General features: G+C 39.6%; 1 protein-coding gene across 6 annotated transcripts in view; it reads left to right on the top strand.

The window, feature by feature from the left end:
• The window catches only part of LOC105093180 (contactin-4), an 813,469-nt gene that overhangs the window by 649,884 nt on the left and 139,501 nt on the right, over positions 1–24,084 (top strand). For all 6 annotated transcript variants that reach the window (XM_031470760.2, XM_031470759.2, XM_064496304.1 and 3 more), the window contains 2 exons: positions 10,060–10,162; positions 12,946–13,130. In XM_031470760.2, coding sequence (XP_031326620.2) covers positions 10,060–10,162; positions 12,946–13,130 — 288 coding nt within the window. The remainder of the gene's footprint in view (positions 1–10,059; positions 10,163–12,945; positions 13,131–24,084) is intronic.

Genomic DNA, 24,084 nt, shown 5'->3' with positions numbered 1-24,084 from the left:
CAGGTACATAATCGAGCATGAAAATTTATTGTATGGCCTTTGCCTTTTTTCTGTGTTTTCCTTGAGCCTGCCTGGGGATTCGTTTGGCAGTTCTTTATTTTGCTTATTAGAACCAAGACAAATGTTGAACCCTTGACAGCCAGTGTCTATCTGATGGGTCCTTGCTTTGGACATTGGTTGTTAAATATTTTTGGATATTATCCCTAATTAGAACTCTAAATAGAGGAGCTACTAGGGAAACAGGAAACAAAGGATTTGTTCCATCTTAGAATTTCAAATTCTCTCTCTCTCTTTCCCTCCTCCATCCCCATATTTGTATACATTAAAAAGCATATATATATGTCAGATATGTTTGTATAAATATACATAGTTTTATATATACTAGATATATTGTCTTAGGAAGTTAAAATGTAAACTTCACTTTTTTGAATGCTTATTATACTTCAGTATAAATTTAAATTATTAAAAATGTACATTCTCAAATATAACCAAAATAACTGACCATATTTTTCTAAGTCCTGACCCATTTCCCCAAGTTTAATTTTGTTTACCCATGAAAGCATTGAACAAGGTCAGCATCAAAGCACTTAATCTTCTCACCTTAAGTCAAGTTTTAAGCTCCTGGACAAGAGACCAACTGATAACCTTAGCCTGAGGTGGGACCAGATAGACGTGATCAACATAGGACTGAGAGTGTGTTACTGGTCAGCGCCAACCAGCTTCATCCTATTTGCTGTGGCGTCACCTGGGATGCAGTAAAAGGAGGGCAGAACTAAAAGTCAAGAAGGAAAAACATCATAAGATTCTGAGAAGTAGTCCCAGATCTACCGCTAAGTCACGTGAGACAAATCATGCTGTTTCCTTGGTCCTCAGTTTTCTTAGCTATAAAAATATGTGATTTACAATAAGTTATATTGGAGGGTCCTTCTAGTTGTCATCTAGGATTCCGGTCACAACTCTGTACCTTACTCCACTCCAACCTCAAAGTTTGCACACGGCACATACTATCAAACACAACACAACACACAGATGCATTCGATCAGGTGTCTTCCTAGCACTACCATCCAATCCTAGTGCAAAACTAGGTGCATTCAGTCTTTCAGGCCATAATGGGCCATTCTGTGATCCTTCGCCTCTGTGGCCATTAGATATCCTAGTGGTTCAGAATACTACATTCCTCTCAACATTCCAAACACTAAAAAATGTAAAAGGGGAAAGTAGAATATTCTAGAATATTCTGGATTATCAATGCAGTATAATGTATTCTCCATTATGATACTGCCACCTGTTCATAGTAAACTTTCCCAGTATTTCCCCAAACTGGGTTAGATTCTTCAAGTGTTAACATTAACCACCATGTGTCTTCATGAACAGATCAGTTTCAATTAGAGGCCACTTAATTAACCTCGCCATCAGATTAAAAACCCAGTCATTAAAGGGATCTCTTTTTTATTGTAAACTTGATCTACTACCTTTTTTTGATGACTTAGCCTTTAGATTACCTAGGGTGAAGCTTCTGCCTGGCAACAGGCAGAGATAATGCCCTTGACTTGAGCATAATTTTATGTTTCTTAAGATCCAGAGTTTATACCAAAACACATTGCTTTATTTTTCTCTCACCTCTAATTACAACTTTTGTGTGGTTTTGTCCCAGCAATCATGTTTAATTCCCTAACAACATCACATCTGAGGATCTGTGGGTGTACAACATGTTTTATGAAGAGAACATCTAAATGACTGAAGGATGTGAGATGTTTTGCTAAACTGCCATAGCTAATCTGATTTAATAGTGTCTTAATGGTCCGGATATTTTGAAGACTTGACAAGCTTAGGAACTTGGCAGTCAGCTTTAGACCTCTAGCATAGTCAGATCCATTTCAGGTCCAGGGGGGCCAAAGGTCTTGGATGGTCATTTAGGTAATCAGTAAGGAAGCATCTGTTAAGTATCCATTGTGTGTAGTACACTATAAAATAAAAAGATGTGATCTCAGCCCTGAGGGGCCTTCGGTCGTAGAGAACTCCAAATTAGTGAAGGGTCTAAAGTTTCATTCTTCTTGGAATTATTGAATTGAGTTTAAGAAAACACATTTACAGACGGAGGGCTTTGAAATAAAAGAGGGCAGAAGAGGTGTCCAGCCTAGAATAGAGATGTCTTGGGCATTCATTTGATTATACATTTAACCAACCCATGTTCATTGAGTGACTCTTGTTATATTTGTCACTAGGGATGCAAAAGTCTTTCTGTGTCCTCACAAGTGGTAGTCTAGCTGAGGAGCTGAATTGTAATCTGAGGCAGGAGTGAATCCAAACTGGGGAGGATGGAGAATGAAAGCAGATTTATTTAAGCCTCAATTGTGCTGAGAGCTACCAAGGAGCAGTGAAGGTCCTTGAGATTGTGAGTGGAATCACAGCTTGTGTGTAAGGAAGCCTAGCCCGGGCTTGGGAATCAGCCCCAACTTCCATAAAGAGTTGGCCAATCTAACAGAGAGGGTAAGAATTCTAGGCAGTGGATACAGTGTCCGTTTAAACCAGGAGTTGGCAAACTCCTTCCTGAAAGCTCAAGCTTGCTGGTAACCTGCTTTTCTAAATAAAGTTTAACATTTTTCTCCATAAAAATGTGGGATATTCTTGGTTAATTCCCAGAGTCTGTGTAATTTTTGTTGCTATTGTAAATGGTGTTTTATTTTAATCTCATTCTCTATTTGACTTGTATGTGATTCAGCATTTGGCAAGCTTGCTGAAATCTTGTCAGTTCTATAGTTTGTTCATTCTCTCGACTCTCTCAAACTATGCTATCGTCCCCATTTTCTCCAAGCCAGAGGTTAGCCTACTAGGGAGCCAACAACAGCTCGCCACCATTTTTGTAAATAAAGTTTTATTGGAACATAGCCATGCTCCATTGTTTACATATTGTCTGTGGGTGCTTTTCAGCTACAGTGGCAGAGTTGAATCAGAGACTGTATGGTCCCAAAACCTAAGTAAAATCCTTGCTGTCTGTCTCTTTGCAGAAAATAACTTTGCCAGTCTCTGACAACATGATAATATCTTTAAATATCAGGCGACTGTCCCTCAAGGTTTGTTCTTTGTGGCTCCAAAGACTTGAACTGGGACCAACATGTACAAATTAAAGGGAGAGATTGTTTAGTTCAATACAATATACAGAACTTTTTAGTTAGATGAACATAAACGTACTTGCTCCAAAAAAGACAAAAGTTGGTTTTCTTTTTCTGAAAGATGATGATCTTGTAATGAATTACCCAACCTGGAAACTATTAGCCGATTACCTCAGGACTTCACGGAAGCACAGATAAATGGTTACTCTACCTTTATGGGAGAGGGCTTTCTGGAATAGCTCAGGTTATCTCTGCACTTTAACTACTGAGAAGGAAGGAAAAAGATGTAGGTTTAGGGTTTCTTTTCACCTTCTACAGGTTTCTGCAGTCACATTAAAACCCAAGTGGAGGACGTGATGTACAACCTTCAGTTTCCTTCCTCCTCCTTCCCAGCCCCAGGGAGGTCCTTGTTTGGACGGTCGTTGCCTCAAACTCTATGGGAATTCACTGATTAGAGGGTGGGTAGTGGTGGAGGAGATCCAATGGACAACCCCTCAGACCCCACATCTCCTTCAACTCAGGGCAAAATGAACCTTTTTTTAAGAGGGTAAAATGGTGAACTCAGCCAAAGAAATGTATGTTGACTAATTGGATATTTCCAAATATTTTTAGATAAGTGGAATCTACATCATATGAATTATTCCTCAAGAAAAGTCAATGTGGGAACTTGTTCATAAGACAATTTTTGCAATTTTTTTCTTCAGTCAAAAATCCCACTCTGTGGAAGTTGGTTACAGTCCCTTCTGTGGTTTAATTTAGCAAGTGCAGATTCCAGCTAAGGCAGGTGTTGGCAAAACCTTATGGCACAAAACTCTGCAGGCTGGCCTCCTGCCAAGACAGCGCTCTGCAAATGATAGTTAAACAAGCATGGTGTGTAGCGGATTTCTCTTTTATATTCTGTAATTTGGCAATGATTTTGTTGCCTTCTAGTTCTTACAGACATCAGCATCAGCCTTAGTAATTTTTCAGGTTTTGAAAGGGGAACCGTCATTACCACAGTCATCTACAGAATCCAGGCTCTTGATTGGCGCTGTCCCTGGTGGGACCCCATTACTGGTAGCCTTCCAGTGACTCTGATGTCTGTTAATGTGAGATACAACTTCTAGCTTTGGCTTCACACCTCGCAGTTACTTCGGGGAAGTTCTCAAAGTGCATCATTCCCTGGACCAGCAGTGTTAGCATCACCTGGGAGCTTGTTAGAAATGCAAATTCTCAGGCTCCATCTCAACTTACTAAACCAGAAACTCAAGCCCTCCAGGTGACTTAAAGTTTGCCAACACTGGTTTAAAAATATATATATATATATATATATATATAAATATAAATTTCTAACATGTCTTCCTTGGGAAATAAACGCTTCTGGCTATTCCATAAACAATTAATTGTCGCCTGCACACGTCACATTGCTACATGATGCACTGAAGAGGGGAAACTACAAATGTCACGAAGATAGCGATCAGGTCTGGGTACTGCATGCCATGCCCCCATTGCTTGGTAAAGTGCGCGGCTGTGGTCGGTGTTAAGCGAATAGGTATTGAATGCATTGGGGTGTAAACATGACTAAGCCCCTGACTCCCGGAGGCTTTGACATTTGAAATTTCAAGTGATGGGACTTGCACCATTGTTGTGGTGGCGCTGTCACTCCAAAGAGGAGGAAACCTCGACAGTGTATTTTAATGAATTAAGACTTTTTTCACCTTATATTTAAAATGCAAGATGTAGGTGTTTCTATTTAGAACTGAAAGCAAGAGTTTTCCTTATGGGCAAAGTCTATATTGCACAGGAGAAAGGGAATATTGCTGAGACTATGTTTCCTGGTTGATCCTGACTATTATGAGATGCACTCTTTACTTCTGCTTTACCTTGGTTGTGTAGACACACCTAGGCTTTTGTATCTCCCCACCTTTCTAAATAGTTTGAAGATGGAGAAAGGATTCTGGAACAACTCCATCAATGGCCTCACTCTTTTTGCCTAATTATTTCTGTAAATCACCAGAGCAGCTGTAGACCAATTAAGTTCAAAAGTGTGCAGGTGGTCAGAGGAATGACTTGAAAAAATGCACTCCTGTTTTACGGGGCCTTTCGTTTCTTAAAAAATAAAAAAGGCAACAGCTTTTAAAATTTAATGTAGAAAAATAAAGGCTAAAATCGTTTAAAAATCAAAGAGATTGTCAAATAAAAATGTAGCCTGTGCCAGATGTAACCAAATTACATAGAACAGTTCACAGGCATTCCAAAAAATATTCACAATGTGGTTGAAGAAAATGGCTTCCTTTGTTTTTTTTAATGACTTAAATCCTAGGACAACCTTTTTATACAATAAAAATCCTTTAAACATCAGTGAAAACCATGCCATCCCATTTCTCATCCATATCTTTGTGTCCTGTAAATACTGCCATAAATACAGGTCTATCTGCATTATAACTGATAACTGTTACTCAGTTCTTATGACCATAAATGTAGATCACTGTGTCCACCCAGAAGTCACTTCATGTGACCATGTAAATAACCCACACAGCTCATTTCAGGAAAAATTTGATCTTAAGTGAGTGGACTCAGACAAAAAGCCAAGATGATACTTAAAGCAAAACTTTCATGCCTGGGAAGATGTGCAAGTTTGACTTCATGGTTGTCATGTGTCACAGTATAAAGGGCCACATTTCTGTATCTTTTCCTTCCTTTCACAAATTCCTACCTATGGAAATTTTTTCTGTGTGCCTAGTACCGAGCTAGGATTTGTGAGGAACAGAAGAAAGCAGAAGTACTTCCATTTCTCAAGGAAGAGAAGGTACAACAGAGGAGAAGGCAAGGTTATAAACAGCTATAAAGATGATAGAAAACAGCGATGCCACGTGAGTGCCCAGAGGTTTATTTGTAAAATGTTTTACAGCAGTTTTTTACTGAGCACCTATTAAGTTCAGAGACAGAGATAAAAGGTAGCATGAAAAAGACAGATGTATTGCTTGACGTCATGGGTTTTTACCATCTAGATGGAAGACAGAAATACATGATCTACCCAGGAGAATTATAAATTGTGGTAATTAGCATAAAGGAAAGAACATATTAATACCAAATAACAGCAGGAACCCATTTTAGACAAGATGATCAGAAAACACTTCTCAGAGGGGACATCATTTGCGCGAAGACCTGAAGCCAGAGAAGAGTCATCCATGTAGAGGTCATAGGGAATGAAAGAGAATGGAAACACATCCACACAAGTGCTGGCGTGCGAATGTTCACAGAAACATGATTCATGATATCCCAAAGAGGAAGCAGCCTACGTGCCCATCAGCTGGCACTGGGGGTTGGTTGTGTGCCCCCCAAAAATATGTTGAAGTCTAACTACCCCCACTCCAGACCTTAGAATATGGCCTTATTTGGAAAGAACGTGTTCAGATCAGGTCGTATTGGAGTGGGTTGGATCTTTTATCCAATATGACCGATGTCCTTATAAGACGGTGGAAGACATGGGGAGAGAAAGTCATGTGATGACATGGATAGAGATTGGAGTGACACAGCCTCAAGTCAAGGAACACCAAGACAGATGGCCACTACTGGAAGCTAAGAGGAGGCAAGGAACGATTCTGTCCAAAGTCTCAGAGCATAGCCCTGTCGACACCTTTGTTTATGACTTCTAGCCTTCAGAATTGTGAGAGAATAAATTCATTTTGCTTTAAGCCAGTTAGTTTATGTCTCTTTCTAACAGCATTCCTGGGACACTCCTAGAGCCAGTGAATGAATGGATGACTAAAATGGTGTCCTCCATCCAGTGGAATACTATTCAGCAACGAACAAGGCACTACTGGTACAGACCACGGCATGGAGGAACCATGATCGCACTATGCCAAGTGAAAGAAGCCGGATGCAAAAGATCACACAGTGTATGATTTCATTTATATGGAATGTCCAGAAAGGGCAAATCTCTAGAGATAGAAAGCAGATTAGTGGTTGCCTGGGGCGGGGACTGGTAATTAACTGTAAGTGGGCATGAGGGGTCTTATTTGGGTGATGGAAATGTTCTAAAATAGTTTTGGTGATGGTTAGTAACTCAGTAAATTTACTAAAAATCATTACATGTTTTTTTAAAAGAAGTCATGGGAAACAGTGAGAACTGAGGCAAAAGAGGTTTGATAGTTTCTGGTCATTAAAAGGCTAGAGAGGAGGGGAACAGAGGTAAGGAGTTCAGGATGCTGGAGGACTGGACTTTGAGTCAGGGCCTTACTAGGACAGAAACCCAGTGTATATGGAAGGTTTCTAGGACGAGGAGGTGGGAGGGAGCCTGATCACGGCTGCGACCCCCCTTTCCCCTTGTATTTGAACCTTATCATCTCATCTCCCTTCTACACACGATAGACTGTGATGGAGACTGTCTTGATTTCCTTTCTCTCACGGCAGTTGTTTTTCTGATTAACACCACTCTGGGAGTGCACAGCCACACACAGCACTGAAAGGTGTTAACTTGTTCCTGCGCTTGGAGTTATACTACTGATATTTATGGGATGGTGAGTCAATGGTACGAGCGGTTTGTTAGCAAGTTCAGCAGCTGTGTGTGAATGCCAGCGTTAGCAAGCACTGCCTCTTTATGGTCCAGCTTTGTGGCAAATGCTCAGGGGGAGGAAAACCCAAATTGGGTGCAAGAGAATGCAGAGATTGGCCAAAAAGGGAGGAATGGTTTTGAATGTGAAGGTGTCAAATATGGATTTTGTGTATCTGAATTTAGTTTTGGGGGGTTATTCATTGCAGTGGTGAGAGGCCAGAGTAAAAGATGAGGAGGGGGAGTCAGGGACTAGAGTTGCAACCTTGAACACAAGTCTATTGTGAGACTAAAGACAAACTGTTTAACCTCTTTGAGACTGCAGACTTGCTTGTAAAAGGAAGGGATGGACTAGAACTGTGGTTAATTTTGGGGCGGTTAAAGTCCTTTTGAGAATAGGTTGCTAGGCATGGGTCCTCTGCAGAAAAGTGTGCATCCATGAATGACAAGATTAGGATTGCTGAACCAGATTATCTCAAAGATGCCTCCAAAATCCAACACCCTATTAGTCTCTGAAAGGAAAAAGCAAACAACAATGTTCAACTTTGTACTTTCTTTTTGGGAAGGGGGTTGCATTTTTTTTTTAACTGAAGTATAGTCAGCTTACAATGTTGTGTCAATTTCTGGTGTACAGGATACTATTTCAGTCATGCATATACATACATATATTCATTCTCATATTCTTTTTCATTATAGGTTACTACCAGGTATTGAATATAGTTCTCTATATACAGGAGAAACTTGTTGTTTATTTTATATAGTAGTTGGTATCTGCAAATCTCAAACTCCCAATTTATCCCTTCTTATCCCTCCCCTCACTGGAAACCATAAGTTTCCTTTCTGCATCTGCGAGTCTGTATCTGTTTTGTAAATATGTTCATTTGTGTCTTTTTTTTAAGATGCCACATGTAAGTGATATCATATGGTATTTTTCTTTCTCTTTCTGGCTTACTTCACTTAGAACGATGATCTGCAGGTACATCCATTGTTGCTGCAAATGGCATTATTTTGTTTTTTATGGCTGAGTAGTATTCCATTGTATAAATATACTACCACTTCTTTATCCAGTCATCTGTCGATGGAATTTAGGTTGTTTCCATGTCTTGGCTTTTGTATATAGTGCCACTATGAATATTGGGGTGCATGTATCTTTTCGAATTAGAGTTCCCTCCAGATATATGCTCAAGAGTGGGATTGCTGGATCATAGTGTACAACTTTGCACTTTTGACAACATACATCCCAGCCAACTTAGCTTGACTATTACATCATCTGACTCTTGGGGTTGATTTTTCTCTTAACACATGGAGGAAATCCTCTTGTTGCTTCCCAAGCTATGAAACTGCAGGTAAAAAGGGTCATCTCTGCCAAATGAGTGGAAGTGTTTCTCTTGGTCATTGTACCTGTCCCCATCTGTCCCTTGCTTTTTAACCTTTTCCTTTGAATCCTTCAGTCTCTTTTTCCTCTAACTGTAGGAGGCCTGAAGAAGAGACAAAATGGAGGATCCTATCACTTTTTTTAGTAAGCTAGATAATTTCAAACTTTTTATTGGCCCAGCTGGGTCAGAGGGCATGGAAAATGACTAGAAATTGAATAGAAATGAATATTAAAACACTGTACTGACCTAGCTGTAGTGGTAGACAGCGTCAAGAATGTATTGATAAGAAATAATTCGTAAGTATTTAGTTATAAAGCATGGACTTAATTTCTGAGGCTGTGTTACCTTGGCTATAACTGTACAGTGATCTTCCAGGATATGGGAAATAGGGAGAATGTGCCCTTCAAGGTAAGCTTGCCATTACTGCCATTGGCAAGGTGGGTATACCTTAAAGGTTGTTTTCTATAGTTGTTCCCCATTATTCTTTTGCCACTGTTTCAGAATATAATAAAAATAAAAGAATTTTGTGTTACCTTGTGTAGGCTAATTTATGACTAGTTCAGATTGGCCTTCAAAAATGAAAGGTAGAGTGATTTGTGGCCACAAATTGATTACTCAGAAAGTTTCTTTACATAGACACAATAAAGCATGCATATATTTTTTAATGTATGTTAAATTTTATTGCAGTGTGTTTCCAAAGAAATTGTCAATTTGGTATTGCTGGTGGCTGGGATTTTATCCCCCTTCCTTTTTTTCTTCCACAACTACTTTTTAAAGAAGTGTTCTTGAGAAGCAAAGTTGTGCACATGGAGAATGTAATCGCAGGCAGATGGTGTGGTGCTGTGAGACAAATTTTCCTCTCGCAGTAACTGGGAGAGAAGCCACAATTCACGGCTGTTAGAGAAAGGATCTGCTTTCCGTGAAGGAATTAATTGCACACATAATGATGTAGAGGAGCATCCTAGTTAACAGGAAAACACTTGCGTCTATGTTTTTAAAAGAATCTCCAAGACTTAGCTCCTTTGTTTCTCCACAGGGGTGATGGGCGAGTATGAGCCAAAAATAGAAGTGCAGTTCCCGGAAACGGTCCCGACCGCGAAAGGAACAACGGTGAAGCTGGAATGCTTCGCGTTAGGAAAGTAAGTCCTGGTTTCTCTTCTTCCTTGTCCTCCCTCCAGCTGGGGCAGGTAGAGAATTTTCTTCGCACTGTTCTCAGCGATGGTTGCCGAAGTCACTGAAGAGTGAGCCAAGCCTCTCCCTTCGTGACGCTGCGTGAGCATCACCTCTCACCTTGGAGAGGGGACGTGTGGTGGCGAAGGTGGGGAGGCCGATAGGGCTGCCACGATGGACGTGACCACAAAGGAGTGGAGAATGGGCGCTTCTGTAAAAGTATTTTGTTCTCGTGCTGTGACCTGTCCTGTGCACGTTGTCTAACCCAGAGTGACAGGAAAGTAATGACCTTCATTGAGGTGCAGGGAAGCTGACTTTTTGGGGAAATGTGGACTCCAGTTTACAGAGCAGGCATCAAACTTTTCTTGTATTTTTTTTTTAATTGCCACGCTCTTCTTTCTGCTTTGGATTTTGGTTTCCTTCTGCTTTGGCTGTAGCTCTGTAAGACCTGATAGTCTCAAGTAATCTTTTTTAGCTTTATTTTACAGAGTCATCTGAGAATTATTTGCAAATTTATTATTCAGCCTGTGGAATATTCTTAGTTAAACCTATTTGGGAACCAGTTAAATTTCCCCTAGTGTGTCTTTCAGAGGGCATAAGGAAAATGAAAAGCAGGTCGGTTAAGATTTTGCCAGTAACCCTGCAGAAAAGGTTTGGCATCAGTGACAAAAACTGTCATCTGAAATAAGAATTTTTAGGTCATCTGTGCTTTTTAATGATGCATATAAATCTCTGTGCCCAAACCCATCTATGTGGCTAACCCACTGCTACCTCCTCACTCATCCCTTTTCCGTGCCCAGGTGTTGGCCAAGGCAACAGCACCAACTTTTGCTCAGCTCGTGTCAGCATGTAATCTCTATTCATCTGATTTTTGTGTTTTACAGCAACATGGAAGAAAGTTGGGGTTTTTTTGTTTTGTTTTGTTTTTTAGCGCTAAAGGAAGGATCCTTTTGGTTTTCATGTTTTTGACTCACGGCAGTACAAGCTACAATAGTGTCTTTACTTTGGTGCAGGAAAATACAGTGATCATTTTCTACGTCCTGAAAACTTTCCCCATTAAATAAATTATGGCAGAGCTGTAGGACTGAACACTGTACTGACGTTAAATGTCAGGTTGTAAAACGACATGTAAGACATAAAATGCCCACGTTTTATTCCTAAGAGGATAAAAACAGATTGCCAAACAGTAGAAGATGGTCCCATTTTTTATTTTACATATATATATAAATATATCTTATATATAGTATAAATACGTATATAGCAGGAAACTTAATTTAAAGGAAAGATGAAAGTAGGTTAACTAGATAGTCTAGGCATATGTTGGATGAACTCTGTAAGGTGGCACCTTGAAAAATCTTCTGTAGAGAAAGACAGCAAAATTTATGTTGTTCCCACTTCAAAGAGGGTATGAATTAAAGTCTATTCACGCTGCTTGAATGGCATTAGAATGAAAACAAAAGACCCAGGTTGGGCTCCTCCAGTCTACACAGAAATGTTTGGGGGACGCACTTCCAGCTGCTGAAACACATCATCACGGCCCACTTAAGAGCAGAAAGACTATGTCTAAGTACAGTTATTTGTAAAGGCGTGCGCATTAAGTGTCTATCGCATCAAACGTGGAGACACCCGTAATGTCCTTCTGATAGAGCCCTTTCTGCGTTTTGAGTTAGCATCTGCCTAATGAACGTAAATTCTCCTGAAACAAGTATAGTAGCGTTGATGGCTTTAATTTTTTAAATACCATCTCAGGTTTTCCAGAGAAGATTAGCAAGTCTTTAGTCTAATTACTTCTCTGTGTGTGTTTTTGTGAAAAATAAATAAGTAAATAATTGTATCCCCTGCTAGGAAACTGCAGTCTTAAAAGCGGTGGTTAGCTCACTACACCATTGATTTGCAGATTCGGGGATGCCCTCCTTGCAATTTAAGATGTGTTCTAAAGTTACAGCTGTAGGATGATGGATGCCTTGAGAGTATATAAAGACCCCACAGATTGCTTCTTTCTGTATCTCACTGTTCTAAGTACAGTTTCCCCAAACCACCCTCTTTTTAGGAGGGGGAGGTAAGTAGGTTTATTTATTTATTCATTTAGTGGCAGTACTGGGGTTTGAACCCAGGACCTTCTGCATGCTAAGCACACACTCTACCACTGAGCTATACCCTCCCCTACAAAGGCACCCTCTTAATAGACTGCTATATATGTTGGTAAGCTTCCATAAAGAGTGTTCCAAGAGGCAGACAGTGGAAGCTGCCAGTGCCTTGACACTGACCACATCCCTTGTGCCTTATTTCAGTAGTCACAGGAGCCCAGGAACCCACCAGGGTCAAGGGGAAGAGAGGGCCTGGACCTCATCTTGGTGGAGGCATCTTTAATTCCCCGCATCTGAGCATGGGCATTTTTCATATTGATGATTTTGAAAAAGCAGATACACTAGAAAAAATTTAGCAAGCATATAAAAGTCTGTTTTTATTTCAGTATTCATATTGCATGGAAGATTACATAGATTACCTTATATAAGTTTAAGAAAGGTTATTGATTTTTAAGAAAAACATTAAGTATATAATACTACTAGAGATGTAGATATGGCTAAAATCATAATGGTGTTAAAGTGCATAAACGAAGCTCAGGAAACAGTGTGTAGTGCAAGCGTGTAATATTTAGACCCGAGAAGGAAGCGTTTGTTAGGAGCATAGGTTCAAATAAAAGATGCCACATTCTCTAACTTGAGTCACTCCTTTTTTTCCTCGCTATCAGTCCAGTACCAACTATCATCTGGAGAAGAGCTGATGGAAAGCTGATAGCAAGGAAAGCCAGAAGACACAAGTCAGATGGAATCCTTGAAATCCCCAATTTTCAGCAGGAGGATGCTGGTTTATACGAATGTGTGGCTGAAAATTCAAGAGGGAAAAACGTTGCCAGAGGACAGTTGACTTTTTATGGTAAGTGTGTGATTCCAGTTTATCATTTGTTGACCTTTTTGTTATAAAGATCATAAGCTGGGAGGTTTGCATTCAGGCTTTTCCAGAAGGATTGCACAAAATGGGATTGTGTGAAACCCTTGGTTTGCTGCTTAATTAGCATTCCCTGGGTGATTTGGGGCGTGGAGAGTGAAGATGGGGGGCAAGGATGTTGACAGAGCAGAGAGGAAGAAGTTAGGCGGATGTGTTTGGAGGACGGATATTAGTGTGAACACACTTGCAAAGGAACCATTTTCGCTCCTGCCATCAAGCTGTAAATCTGACGCAGGAAATGTTGTGTTATTCATGCTCTTGATTTATTTTTTTTTTCAGCTCTCTGTTTTTCTTCATTTGAATTTTGATTTGGAGCTTGTGTTAATCCTTTGTAATTGCTCCTATTTGGTAGCAGTTTAATGTGGTACCATGAACATTTCAAAATGCACACTATCCAAATTTAGTTTCTATCAGAGTGGAGTGCGACAAATCTCTCTCACCCCGAAGACTTTTTATGTGCAGCTGCTTCTATTCCAATCAAATCGTCGGCATTGATCCAAACATAATATAAATGTAAAACCTCTAGCACGTGGTCTTCAGTTGAGCCTATCTTGGAAACCCTGTTAAGGTATTGATTTGAAATCCAGAAAGGGATTTCATCGGGTAGGCATTTTGAAAGCAAATTGAGTTCTCCCAAACTGGAACATGGCTGAATCCCATCTGTCTGGAGTATTGAAAATAAGTATTATAGACTGATAATTGCTCAATAATGGCTTAAGTAAACAACAGTGTATATTCAAATGATGAGAGTAGTTCTTCAGGGGCAAGATGTGGCCAGAGCGCTAAACGTTCTTACTTCTTGCAATAGCGGATACCACGAAAGTCTGTTTTGCCAATTCTTCTTCCAGAGCATTTTGGTTTTAAGATATGGGGAAAGAATTTTGTTCACTAGTCATAGACGGTTTTCTAGAAGCATGATGAGAAACTGGGTGAAGATTTTGGATATCAGCTAGCCTTCAGTGACCTCAGCCATCTGGCCCTCCTCATACTGGACTCATACCTCTGATACAGCCCAAGGAGGAGAACACACATGCTTCTACAAAGTGTTTTATGCGATGACCTGCGCATCAGTTGGTTGAATAAATATGCACTCTTCTTTTAATCACACATCTTCCTTCCACAATAATAAAGAGCTAACTCTACCCATGCCAAATGACAGACTTAATATTTGACCTTTGCTCTTTCTTAAACTGTGGTGGTTGATATCTTACTCGAGTAATCGAAAAGCAAAAAAACAAACAAACAAACAAAAAAAAAAAACACAGTTAATTGGCTGGAAAAAATATAAGACTGAAGGTTACAGATTTGTTCAGTGAGATAACAATTTTTAAGTGCTGAGGCTACATTTTTCTCACCAGTGTAATAATTATTTCTCGTATGTCAAGAAGGGGCAACCTGAAAATATTCTAATAAATGGCCAATGTTTTCTTTTGTATTAGTTGAATCGAATTTTTGACTCAGCGGTGGCTGTTCCTGAATGTTATTTGAGTAGCTCAACAAATTCATTGAAGTCACATTCACTTCTATGATTTTCTTTTAAGTGAAATATCTGTTTTCAGTAAGTTAAAAGAGTATGAAATATTCTATCACCTGGAGTTGGCTCTCTAGTAGGTCTGAGATTTCCTGCACTGGCAGAAGAATACTCCGGAGTTCCTGTTTTGGAAAATAACCCTTGTCATTGGCGCCCAGCTTTGTACAGTGAAAGGTTTTTTCAGGGATCCTGCCTTGAAGATGAAAATCAAGTCCTAACAGTGTTTCCCTTTTAAATGAGGTTATCTGCATCCATGCGTGGAGAAAAAAGCAGAATGAAATTTGACTGCTTTTGCTGAAGATAACACAGCTTTTTCCTCAGCTGTCAAGCACCCTCGGTGTTCGAAGCTTGTCAGATGAGTTGACTTCCATGGTACTGGGCTGTTGCCTGTATGTTTATTCTTTTGTTTTTCCTCAACTAGTGTATCAGTGACACGGAAATTATCGAAATGTTTTCATTGTCACCGGAGAGCTTAATTATACAAAAGAGCTTGGCTGTCATCTTTTTTTTTCTTTCTTTCTTTTTTCTTTTTTTTTTTTGGTCTCTTTTGGGTTTTCAGAATGTTCCTAATATCCAGCTGCCTGGATCTCCAATTTAAATGAGTTATTATAATTAAAATCACTGTGTATTTCACAAATGGGAAGAAAGTAGCCCTAGTCACTTACCCGTGAACATCCTGTCTTTGTTGATGAGATAATTTCTTACAGCATTAAGATGTGCTGTGCTTGGGGATTATAAACCTTGTGTTTCCGCTTAGAAACCTGCTTCTCTGTTTTTGGTTCCAAGTTGGTGCATCCCATTCATCACCTCTTGACTTCAACCACCGCAGACAGGTGTGCTGACTTCTGTTCTGGGTTGCCATAAGGGCGGTTATTCTGTTCTTGCACTGGAACCATTTAATCTTCCTCCACAGCCCCGTTGGGGGTGGCGCTTCCACTCACTCCCTGGGCGGAGCCCCTGCTTCTGGTTTTCGCTGTGGCTGTGTCTTTGGGTTGGCATGTGCTACTCAAGTTTGGGATGTAGGAAGAACAGAAACTAGTTCAGACAGAGAACATTTTTTCCCCTAGCCCATCTTCCCAGTTTCTTTTTGCCAAGACTTATACTTGACCAGAGTGTATCTAATTTTAATCTGCCCTTTGAGACATTTTTCAGCATAAAAAAAAAATTCCTAAAATTAGATCTGTTATATTTTCATGGGTGAAAAACTACAGATCTTTGTCGCTTAAAGGTAGACATTTTCCAAATGATTTTAATATATTATTAGTTTGTTGAAAAAAAAACTTTCTGTATTGCCTACCATAGGGCAGGCAATGTTAGGCACTTAGAGCTGTAAGACAAACCCCTGTCTTCAAGGAAGTTGTCTTTGACTAGCAGTTGACAAGCAATATACTATGAAGCAAATAAATGAACTGGAAAATTTCATGTGATGAGAATGTGAAGAGAATGATTAGGAGGCTATGATAGAAAATAACTAAGAATAGAAGAAAGGCGTGGGAAGATAAGGTAGTCAGGGAGGACTTGTCTGAGATTTGACTTCTGAGCTGGAACATAAAGGATGAAAAAGAGCCAGGCTTTCAAGAGGTAGTTCATTCCAGGCAAAAGGTAAGGAAGTGCAAAGGCCCTGAGACAGGAAGCTACTTAACATGTGTGAGATGCATCAAGGAAACCAGTGGAGGTTAAGTCATGGTGAGAAGGAGCAAAAGGTTTTGAAACATGGGCGGTTGACAGATTACGCATTATTTGTAAGCTGGGTGGAGTTTGGGTTTTATTCCGATTGTAATGAGAAACCATTGGAGAATTTTAAGCAGGAGAATGAGCCAATCGGATTCATGCTTTTAGAAAACAACTGGCCTTGCTTTGTGGTGACTAGATGACGGAGCCAAGAGTAAAAGCAGGACAGTGGGTCAGGAAGCCAACCAGGTGAGAGAGGCTGGTGGCTAGCACTCAAGGAAGGAAAATCAATGGAGATTTGAGATTTAGTTTGGAGTTAGAGCCAGTAAGACACTCTTGTCATTCCTACAGATAGACATTTTATGGATAAGGGAACTGATTCCCAAAGACATAACGTTACTGATTGATGTTTACTCCATAAGAAGTGGAGACAGATTTCAAATGCTACGCCTGTTCCTTCATGTTAGAAGTCCCCAAACTTCAGCGTGCATTAGAATAATCTGAAATTTTTATCAGAGTACAGGAGACTGAGTCCTACCTCCAGAAGTTCTGATTCTGTAGGGCTGGGGTGGGATTTGAGAACTTGCATTTCTTTTAGGTTCCTTGGTCAGGAGGTTGCAGCTTGTCTGGAGTCCACATTGTGAGAGTCATTGCTCTGTGCTAGGCTGTTTCCCAGGGGTGGAGTGACGCCAATGCAGTTACATGCAAGCAAAGGTGTTCCTGCTTCTCTTAAAAGCTAACAGCTTGCTGTCACGTCAAGCATTGTAGCCAGCCTCCACAGACAAAGTAGAAGAAGAGTGGGAGAGGAAACCGTCTTTGAAGAAAGAAAGGGGAGCATAAAATGGATTTAATTCACTTGATAATTACTCATCTTTCCACCTCGTTGCGTCTGGATAGTCACTTCCTTTTTGCACAAATAGACCAGTTGAATTATAGTCATCATAGGAACAAAGCATGAACTCGTGGAACCTGATATTTAATGCCTTTTTTACAATTTCTTCTCTATGTAACAGGTGTTAAGTAAAATCATCTTCACCATGAGAAAATAGGGAATATAATTTTTGAGCAATAAACAGGTGATATTTCATAGAATCCTATAATGTTTGAGTTCGAAGGATCTATTGGGGCCAACCCTTTGATTGTTATAACTTTAAAAATAAGGCCCAAAGGCATAAAATAACTTACCCAAGATGATACGGTGAGCAGGAATTCATCTATGACTAGACTTGCTCTTTCTGTTAAAGGATACATGTTCCTTTTCCTGCCAGTAAGACATTTTAATAAAATAGGTAAAGGGAAAAAAAAATCCATCAGTCATCCAGTTTCTTTTTCTGCTTGTTTTCCACAACCAAAGTCATAAATGAAAACATCCAGATGAACACCTGACGTTTTCTCTTCCTGTTTCCTAGGACAAGCACCTGATCACTGAGTCCAAAAGAGAAATTTCTTTATTTTTCTGTCCAACTTACCATCTATGGCTGTATGTCTGGACCTTGTGGGCGATGGTTCTTTGGCTCTAAAGGCAAAACTGTAGGCTGATGACACTGCACGCGGTGTCTGAGTATCTCTAAGGTCATCAGTGAGTGAATACAGAGCCTCCTGCAGCCCCTCATATTAATCTCCCCACAGATACTCTGTGTGCATGTCATCACTAGATAATATTCAGCCCCACAAAGTGGCTTAAAGGACAGAGCGACCAGAAAAAAGAACGCAGTAGATAAATTAATTTTGCAGCGGAGCAGTCATCTACTTAATTGTCCTGGACATAACTGATACTGAGACCCTCAATTTCTCTGAATGTCTCTTAAGATAAAGTCAGAAATGTTTGCTTCCTTCACTTCAGCTGGTGGTTGCAATTAAGTGGGTTGCTGCAGTTTTTCCTGGGGTGCACAGTGAAAGCATATTGTAAATAATGGCCGGTGGGCAGTGATACAGGAGTGGGGTTACAGGGTCCTTACCCCATGAGAAACTTCAGACCAGGGAAGAAATAGTCACAGCAAGGACAGTGTATGGAAGTGAAATTCAGTCTCCTTACTCTGTGTGGCCGCAAAAGGCAGAAGTCGTTGTTACAATCTTTATCTATCAAGATATATTGTTTAAATCTACTTGTAGCAAGTTTTGCATGGGTGGATTCGTTTATCTGAATGTTTCTGTGCTTGTCTAAAGCAGCAGTTCTCATATTTTTGGTTTCAGGCCTCCTTTTCACTCTGAAAGATTATAGAAGACTCCAAATTGCTTATGTGGGTTGTATCTATCAATATATAGCATATTAGCAATTAATACTGAGAATTTAATTTAGTACTTTATTTATTTTAAAATAACAATAATATAACCAGCGTATGTTAATATAATTAATATTATGTTTAAAGAAAACTGACTGTATTTCTCTAAACAAATAAGAGGGACATTGTTTAGGTTTTGGCAAATCTCTTTCCTATCTGTCTTAACAGAAAAAAAGCTAGATTCTTGTATGTGCTTTTGTATTTAATCTATCATGACTGTTGTTTTGGTCGAAGTATATGAAGAAAAGCTGGTCTCACATAGATGTGTAGGTGGAAAGAAAGGCTCTCATGGGCTTCCTGAAAGAGACTTGGGGAACCCCAGTGACCCTTAGACACACTTTGAGAACCATCGAGCCAAAAGAATACTCCCATTGCCGTTGCTGGCGGGGACGTATTTTGAGAGCCTGTAGACAGCAGACATTGAAGCCAAGCAAGAATACGTGCCAGTCCTAACTGAGCCACTTTCTGAATGTGGACTTTTATGTCTCTGGACCTCATCAGTAAAATGGGGCAGTGACACTTAACTTTCAGGTTATTATGAGTCTGAGAAATAACATGTATAAAGTAATGCAGATTGAGATAGTCTATAAATACTCCGTGTTCATGATTGGAAGTATTTTGCTCAGAAGATGGATAGGGGATGGAGAAAGGGATGAATTCAACTCAATAAGAGCACAACCAGAGAAACACTAGGCAGTGATTGAGTTGAGGATTAAAAATAAATATAAAGCCATTCATCTGTTAGGCTAGACAGGAGCTTGGTGCCTTTGGGTGGAAGTGGGCTTAGTGAACTAGCCTTAAGCCCTTTTTTATGAACATATTCCTGATTTCAAGTTCTTTTTTATTCCATGATTCATTTCTGAAGTTCTGAAATGACAACAGCACACCTGAAGAAAAGAGAAAATGTGTGCTTTTATAGAAATTGGTTAGCAATAAAAGAGTTAAAGCGACTCGTACAAAAACAATACAAGTGATGGCATGGAACAGCTATTTGTGCCCAACGAGCTGTGATGTGTTCACGAGGATTGCAGTTGACAGATCAGGGAAGGCTTCATGGAGGAGGTGTTTCTGGAGAGTGAAAACTGGATAGGGGATGAAAGGGAGGAGTACATTCCAAAAAGACAAGATGTTATGAACAAAGATATGAGGTAGGATCTAGCTTATTGGATTTGAGGACAAAGAAAACCCTTATTTGACAGGAGCAGTGTGTTCACTGGGCATACTTGGAGAGGAAGTGAGAGAACTAGGTGGACCCAGATGGGAGAGTACTTCAAGTATTAACCTATAAATATGAACTGTTGGTAATGTTGCTTATTTTGTACAACATTTACAGGGTGCGAAGTGTATTCACACAGCCTATCCATTATCTCACACCTGGATTACTTCCTACAATTATATCTGTTTTATTTTATTAATAAATGCATATTAATAGAAATATTCCTGCTTTGGATTGCCCTTAAGTGTGCCTTCACATAGTTGGTTTTTACATTCTGTGTGGCTTCTCATTGTTACCTGTGAGACGACTGGCCTGATGGCACTCTGCCATTGCCAGAAGTGAAATTGCTGTGTAACTTATGTACAGATGCAGAGACCATAAATGGGAAAGTCTGAGTGAAGCACTAATTAACAGAGAACCCAAGAGATCCAAGGATTCAGGTGGGTCAGGAGGTAATCTAAAGGCTTAGTGCATTGAAGTCAGAAGGGGCTTTAGACTCTGTCAGGTCCAGCTTCCCCTCGATTCAAATTTGAAAACTTAAGCCCTCCATCTCCAAGCTCCAAATCCAAAGCTTTTTTTAAAAAATGATGAGATTTTTGTACCTCAAAATTTTATTTTTCAAAGTGCAGGTGTTGTTAAATTGTCATATTCCTTTTATTTTTTAACATGAAATTCTCAATATTTAAAACAAAGCAAGGCTGCTTTTGTTGAAGGAGGTCCCTCCCAAGACCCCTCAGAGCTTCACAGAGCTGACTTTGAAAACCCTCATTAGGATGATGACGGCTGTTTTGTAGGGAGTGGATGCGAGCCTGAAGTCAGAGGACTGGTGATTATGAGGGGGGATCAAATTTGGACACTGCCACACGACACAATATGAGTATTTCTTGTAAAGTTGCTCCTTCCTTTCAGTGGCTTCTGCAAATGGGAAGTCAGGGGTTTAAGAGAAGACTGGAACAATAAATGAGAAGACTCTTCAGTAAGGTTGGAAAATAAATCGCTCAAGTTCTGGGAATGTTGGATTCAGATATTGAGAATATCTCAGTGATTCTGTCAACAGTACAAGAATTCCAGGCTGGAGATAAAGATTTAGAAAGCAACTATACATATGTGTGTGTGTGTGTGTGTGTATGATAAACTGAAGCCAAGTAATTATCTTCAGGTTCATAAAGCTCATGACCAAATATTTCTTTTCTTTTCTTTTTTTTTTCAATTTGAAGTATAGTCAGTTTACAGTATTATGTTAGTTTCTGGTGTACAGCGTAGTGATAGAGTTTTATACATATATATTTATATATACATTCCTTCTCAATGTAGGTTATTACAAGATCTTGAATATAGTTCCCTGTACTATACAACATAACCTTGTCGTTTATCTGTTTTATATATAGAGTAGTTAGCATCTGCAAATCCTGAACTTCCAATTTATCGCTCCCCATCCCTTCCCCCCTGGTAACCATGAGTTTGTTTCCTCATACTAAGTGAAGTAAGCCAGAAAGAGAAAGAAAAATACCATATGATACCAATATATTTCTTAAGCAATGTTAGCCAAACCTCTGCATTCCCTGGAGAGAAGATTCATCTTCTCCAAGATTGTGAAACCAGCCAGAAATCATTTTGAATGGCCACAGGTCATCATGGTAATAGCAATTTAAATTTTTTTTTTTTTTGCCCATTATAGCCTTTGTTTTAGATTTTTAAATTTCTAAGGTCGAAGGCTCATGATGGCATTTCTTTCTATTAGCGATGAGGCAGTCAGAAAGTCACATGCCTCTGAGAATTGTTTGACCACTAAGTTCAAATTATAACTGTCTGCAGTCTAAATTGTTACTAGGTAAGATGCTTGCATGGTTCCAGAGGCTAGAAGATAGATTGATTTAGGTCATGTCTGGCAGTTATTGAGCAAAAGATTGAAATGAAGAGCTTGTTCATCTATTCAAGAGACTAACAGTGTCACAGGGTCAAGTAAAACACAACCATTTCACCTTATATTTGAATTTGTATCTTGAGAACAAGACTTAAGGTGTTTTAGAGGAGAGATTCTTTTGTTCAAACCTTGAAAGAGCATGAATGGCCGAAACAGATGGTTCCCTGTTGATGTGAAGCTGTGATTAATTCTATGTAGTATTTGGGATCTAGACATATATTACCCAAAAAGGCGTTTAGACATAATCTGCTTTGTGGAATAATAGGGTTGAATCAACATGTATAAGCCTTCCTTGGTGCTATTTTTTAGACATGGAATTATAAAATGGAGTTGAACCTAGATATTAAGTGATAAATACCATGGACCCACATGCATTATCAAGGGAAAAAAAAAAGAAAATAGAAAGAAAGAAAGGAAAGAAAGGAAAGAAAGGAAAGAAAGGAAGAAAGGAAGAAAGGAAGAAAGAAAAGAAAGAAAGAAAGAAAGAAAGAAAGAAAGAAAGAAAGAAAGAAAGAAAGAAAGAAAGAAAGAAAGAAAGGAAAGAAAGGAAAGAAAGAAAACAGTGTTTTGTATCCTGCACTAAAATGGGCCATTTTTCATCCAAGGACATTGAACTGGGTGACCCGAAGAGATACGGCAGGAGAAACCTGTGTGGGCATTTGCCCTGTAGACCTGCAACTGGCATGTTAGAAGAAAGATTATCTCATTCTTTGCCATTTATATAATATAATATTCTGTTCCTGATTTCCCTGGGCCCAGATACTGACTTCAAGAGGAACATGTTTGTATCATTTCAGACTTGGCATCTATGAATTAATTTTACTTAAAAAAAAAAAAAGAAAAGAAAAGTACTTGACAGTGTCTCACCGAGACTGACTTTGTTGATTTCACCTTGGCCAGCACAAGTAGCTACCACAGAGCATTCTCGTCGAGCACCTTAACCTCCCTAACCCTGTCAGAAGAGACAGAATGAGCCCTCAGAAGCGTTTAATTAGTTAGAACTTTGCAAGGTCTTTTCAAAACCCCCTCAAGCCCTCCCTTCCCATCCGCACCTCCTTTCTGAGATTGCAAGGTTGTGCCGCCAGCTTTCTGTGTTTTTGAAAGAAAGCAATGAATAAGCCCAAGAGTTACAGGAAATCTGTGACATTGAAATCTCCGTCTCTGCATGTGGTTTTGATGTTTCCTTTTTGAACTTCGACTTGACATTGCTTCATAAGTTACATTTGCCCTTCCATTCTTTCCTTCCTCCCTCTCTTTGAAAAGTTTGGCTGAGTTGTTAATATTCCGCACAGATTTCTGTAGCTTTTCTTGTTTGCTTTGTTTTGGTAAACTCTGTGGGGGGTAAATATTCAGCAGGTTGAATGTGAAATCAGGCACACCACTGCCGTTAGCCCTATCAGGGTTACACATCCAACTCTCCAAGCAGAGAACTAAAAAAGGTATTTACCTTTTGAGGTCCTTTTGCATTAGCAGCGGGATGGTAAAGAACAATGGCCAACTTGCAGCTCTCGAGGATGAAGGTTATAACCCTTCGTTCAAGTTGATGCTTGTTGATGTTAGAACTTGTCTGGAAAGTTGACCCTTTCAGCTTCCCCTCATGTGCAGCAATGAATCATCCTCATCACTAGAGGGGTTTGTAAAACTGTGTTTTACTCTTTGAAAAACATGAAATTGCTTATCGGTGGCAAAAAGGAGAAAGCATCATTTATTCAGGGACCTAGAGACCTCTGCGGGTTAAGCGACTTGTTGAATGTTTTTCCAGTTTTGCTTCTTATTGGAAAGGTAAGATAGACAGCTTGCCCTCAACACTAGTAATTTCCTTTTGAATTAAATTATGGATGATTGGTGGCCTCACTGAATGAAAATACTGAGGTCAAGTCAGCTAAGAGGCGTGTTAAGGTTATTGAATACTATCTTCTCATTAAATACTGATATCAGTTCTGACTGTTAGGTTTACACTGATAGGCACTACCCTATAGTAATGCCCTAGAGAAGATATCATTCCAGAATGACAGCTATGTTCTCCTGTGTGAACTTTGAGCTGAAAGTTTTCTGCCTACATACATTTGCCATTACAGTTACCAATAGCATGAGTCATGCTTTAGGCAAGGCTTGTATTTAGGAGGACTTATTATGGAAAGTGGCTCAACGTTGTCTTTATCTCCCATGAGAACAAGGAAAGAAAATGTGACTTCAATTGAAGTGTGAGAAATGTGACATCATTTTGGTGGGGGCTGGTGTAGAGGACACCAGGCAAT

Source organism: Camelus dromedarius, chromosome 17 (assembly GCF_036321535.1).
Source record: "Camelus dromedarius isolate mCamDro1 chromosome 17, mCamDro1.pat, whole genome shotgun sequence".
NCBI lineage: Eukaryota > Metazoa > Chordata > Mammalia > Artiodactyla > Camelidae > Camelus > Camelus dromedarius.
This window is presented reverse-complemented; position numbering and strand designations above follow the sequence as displayed.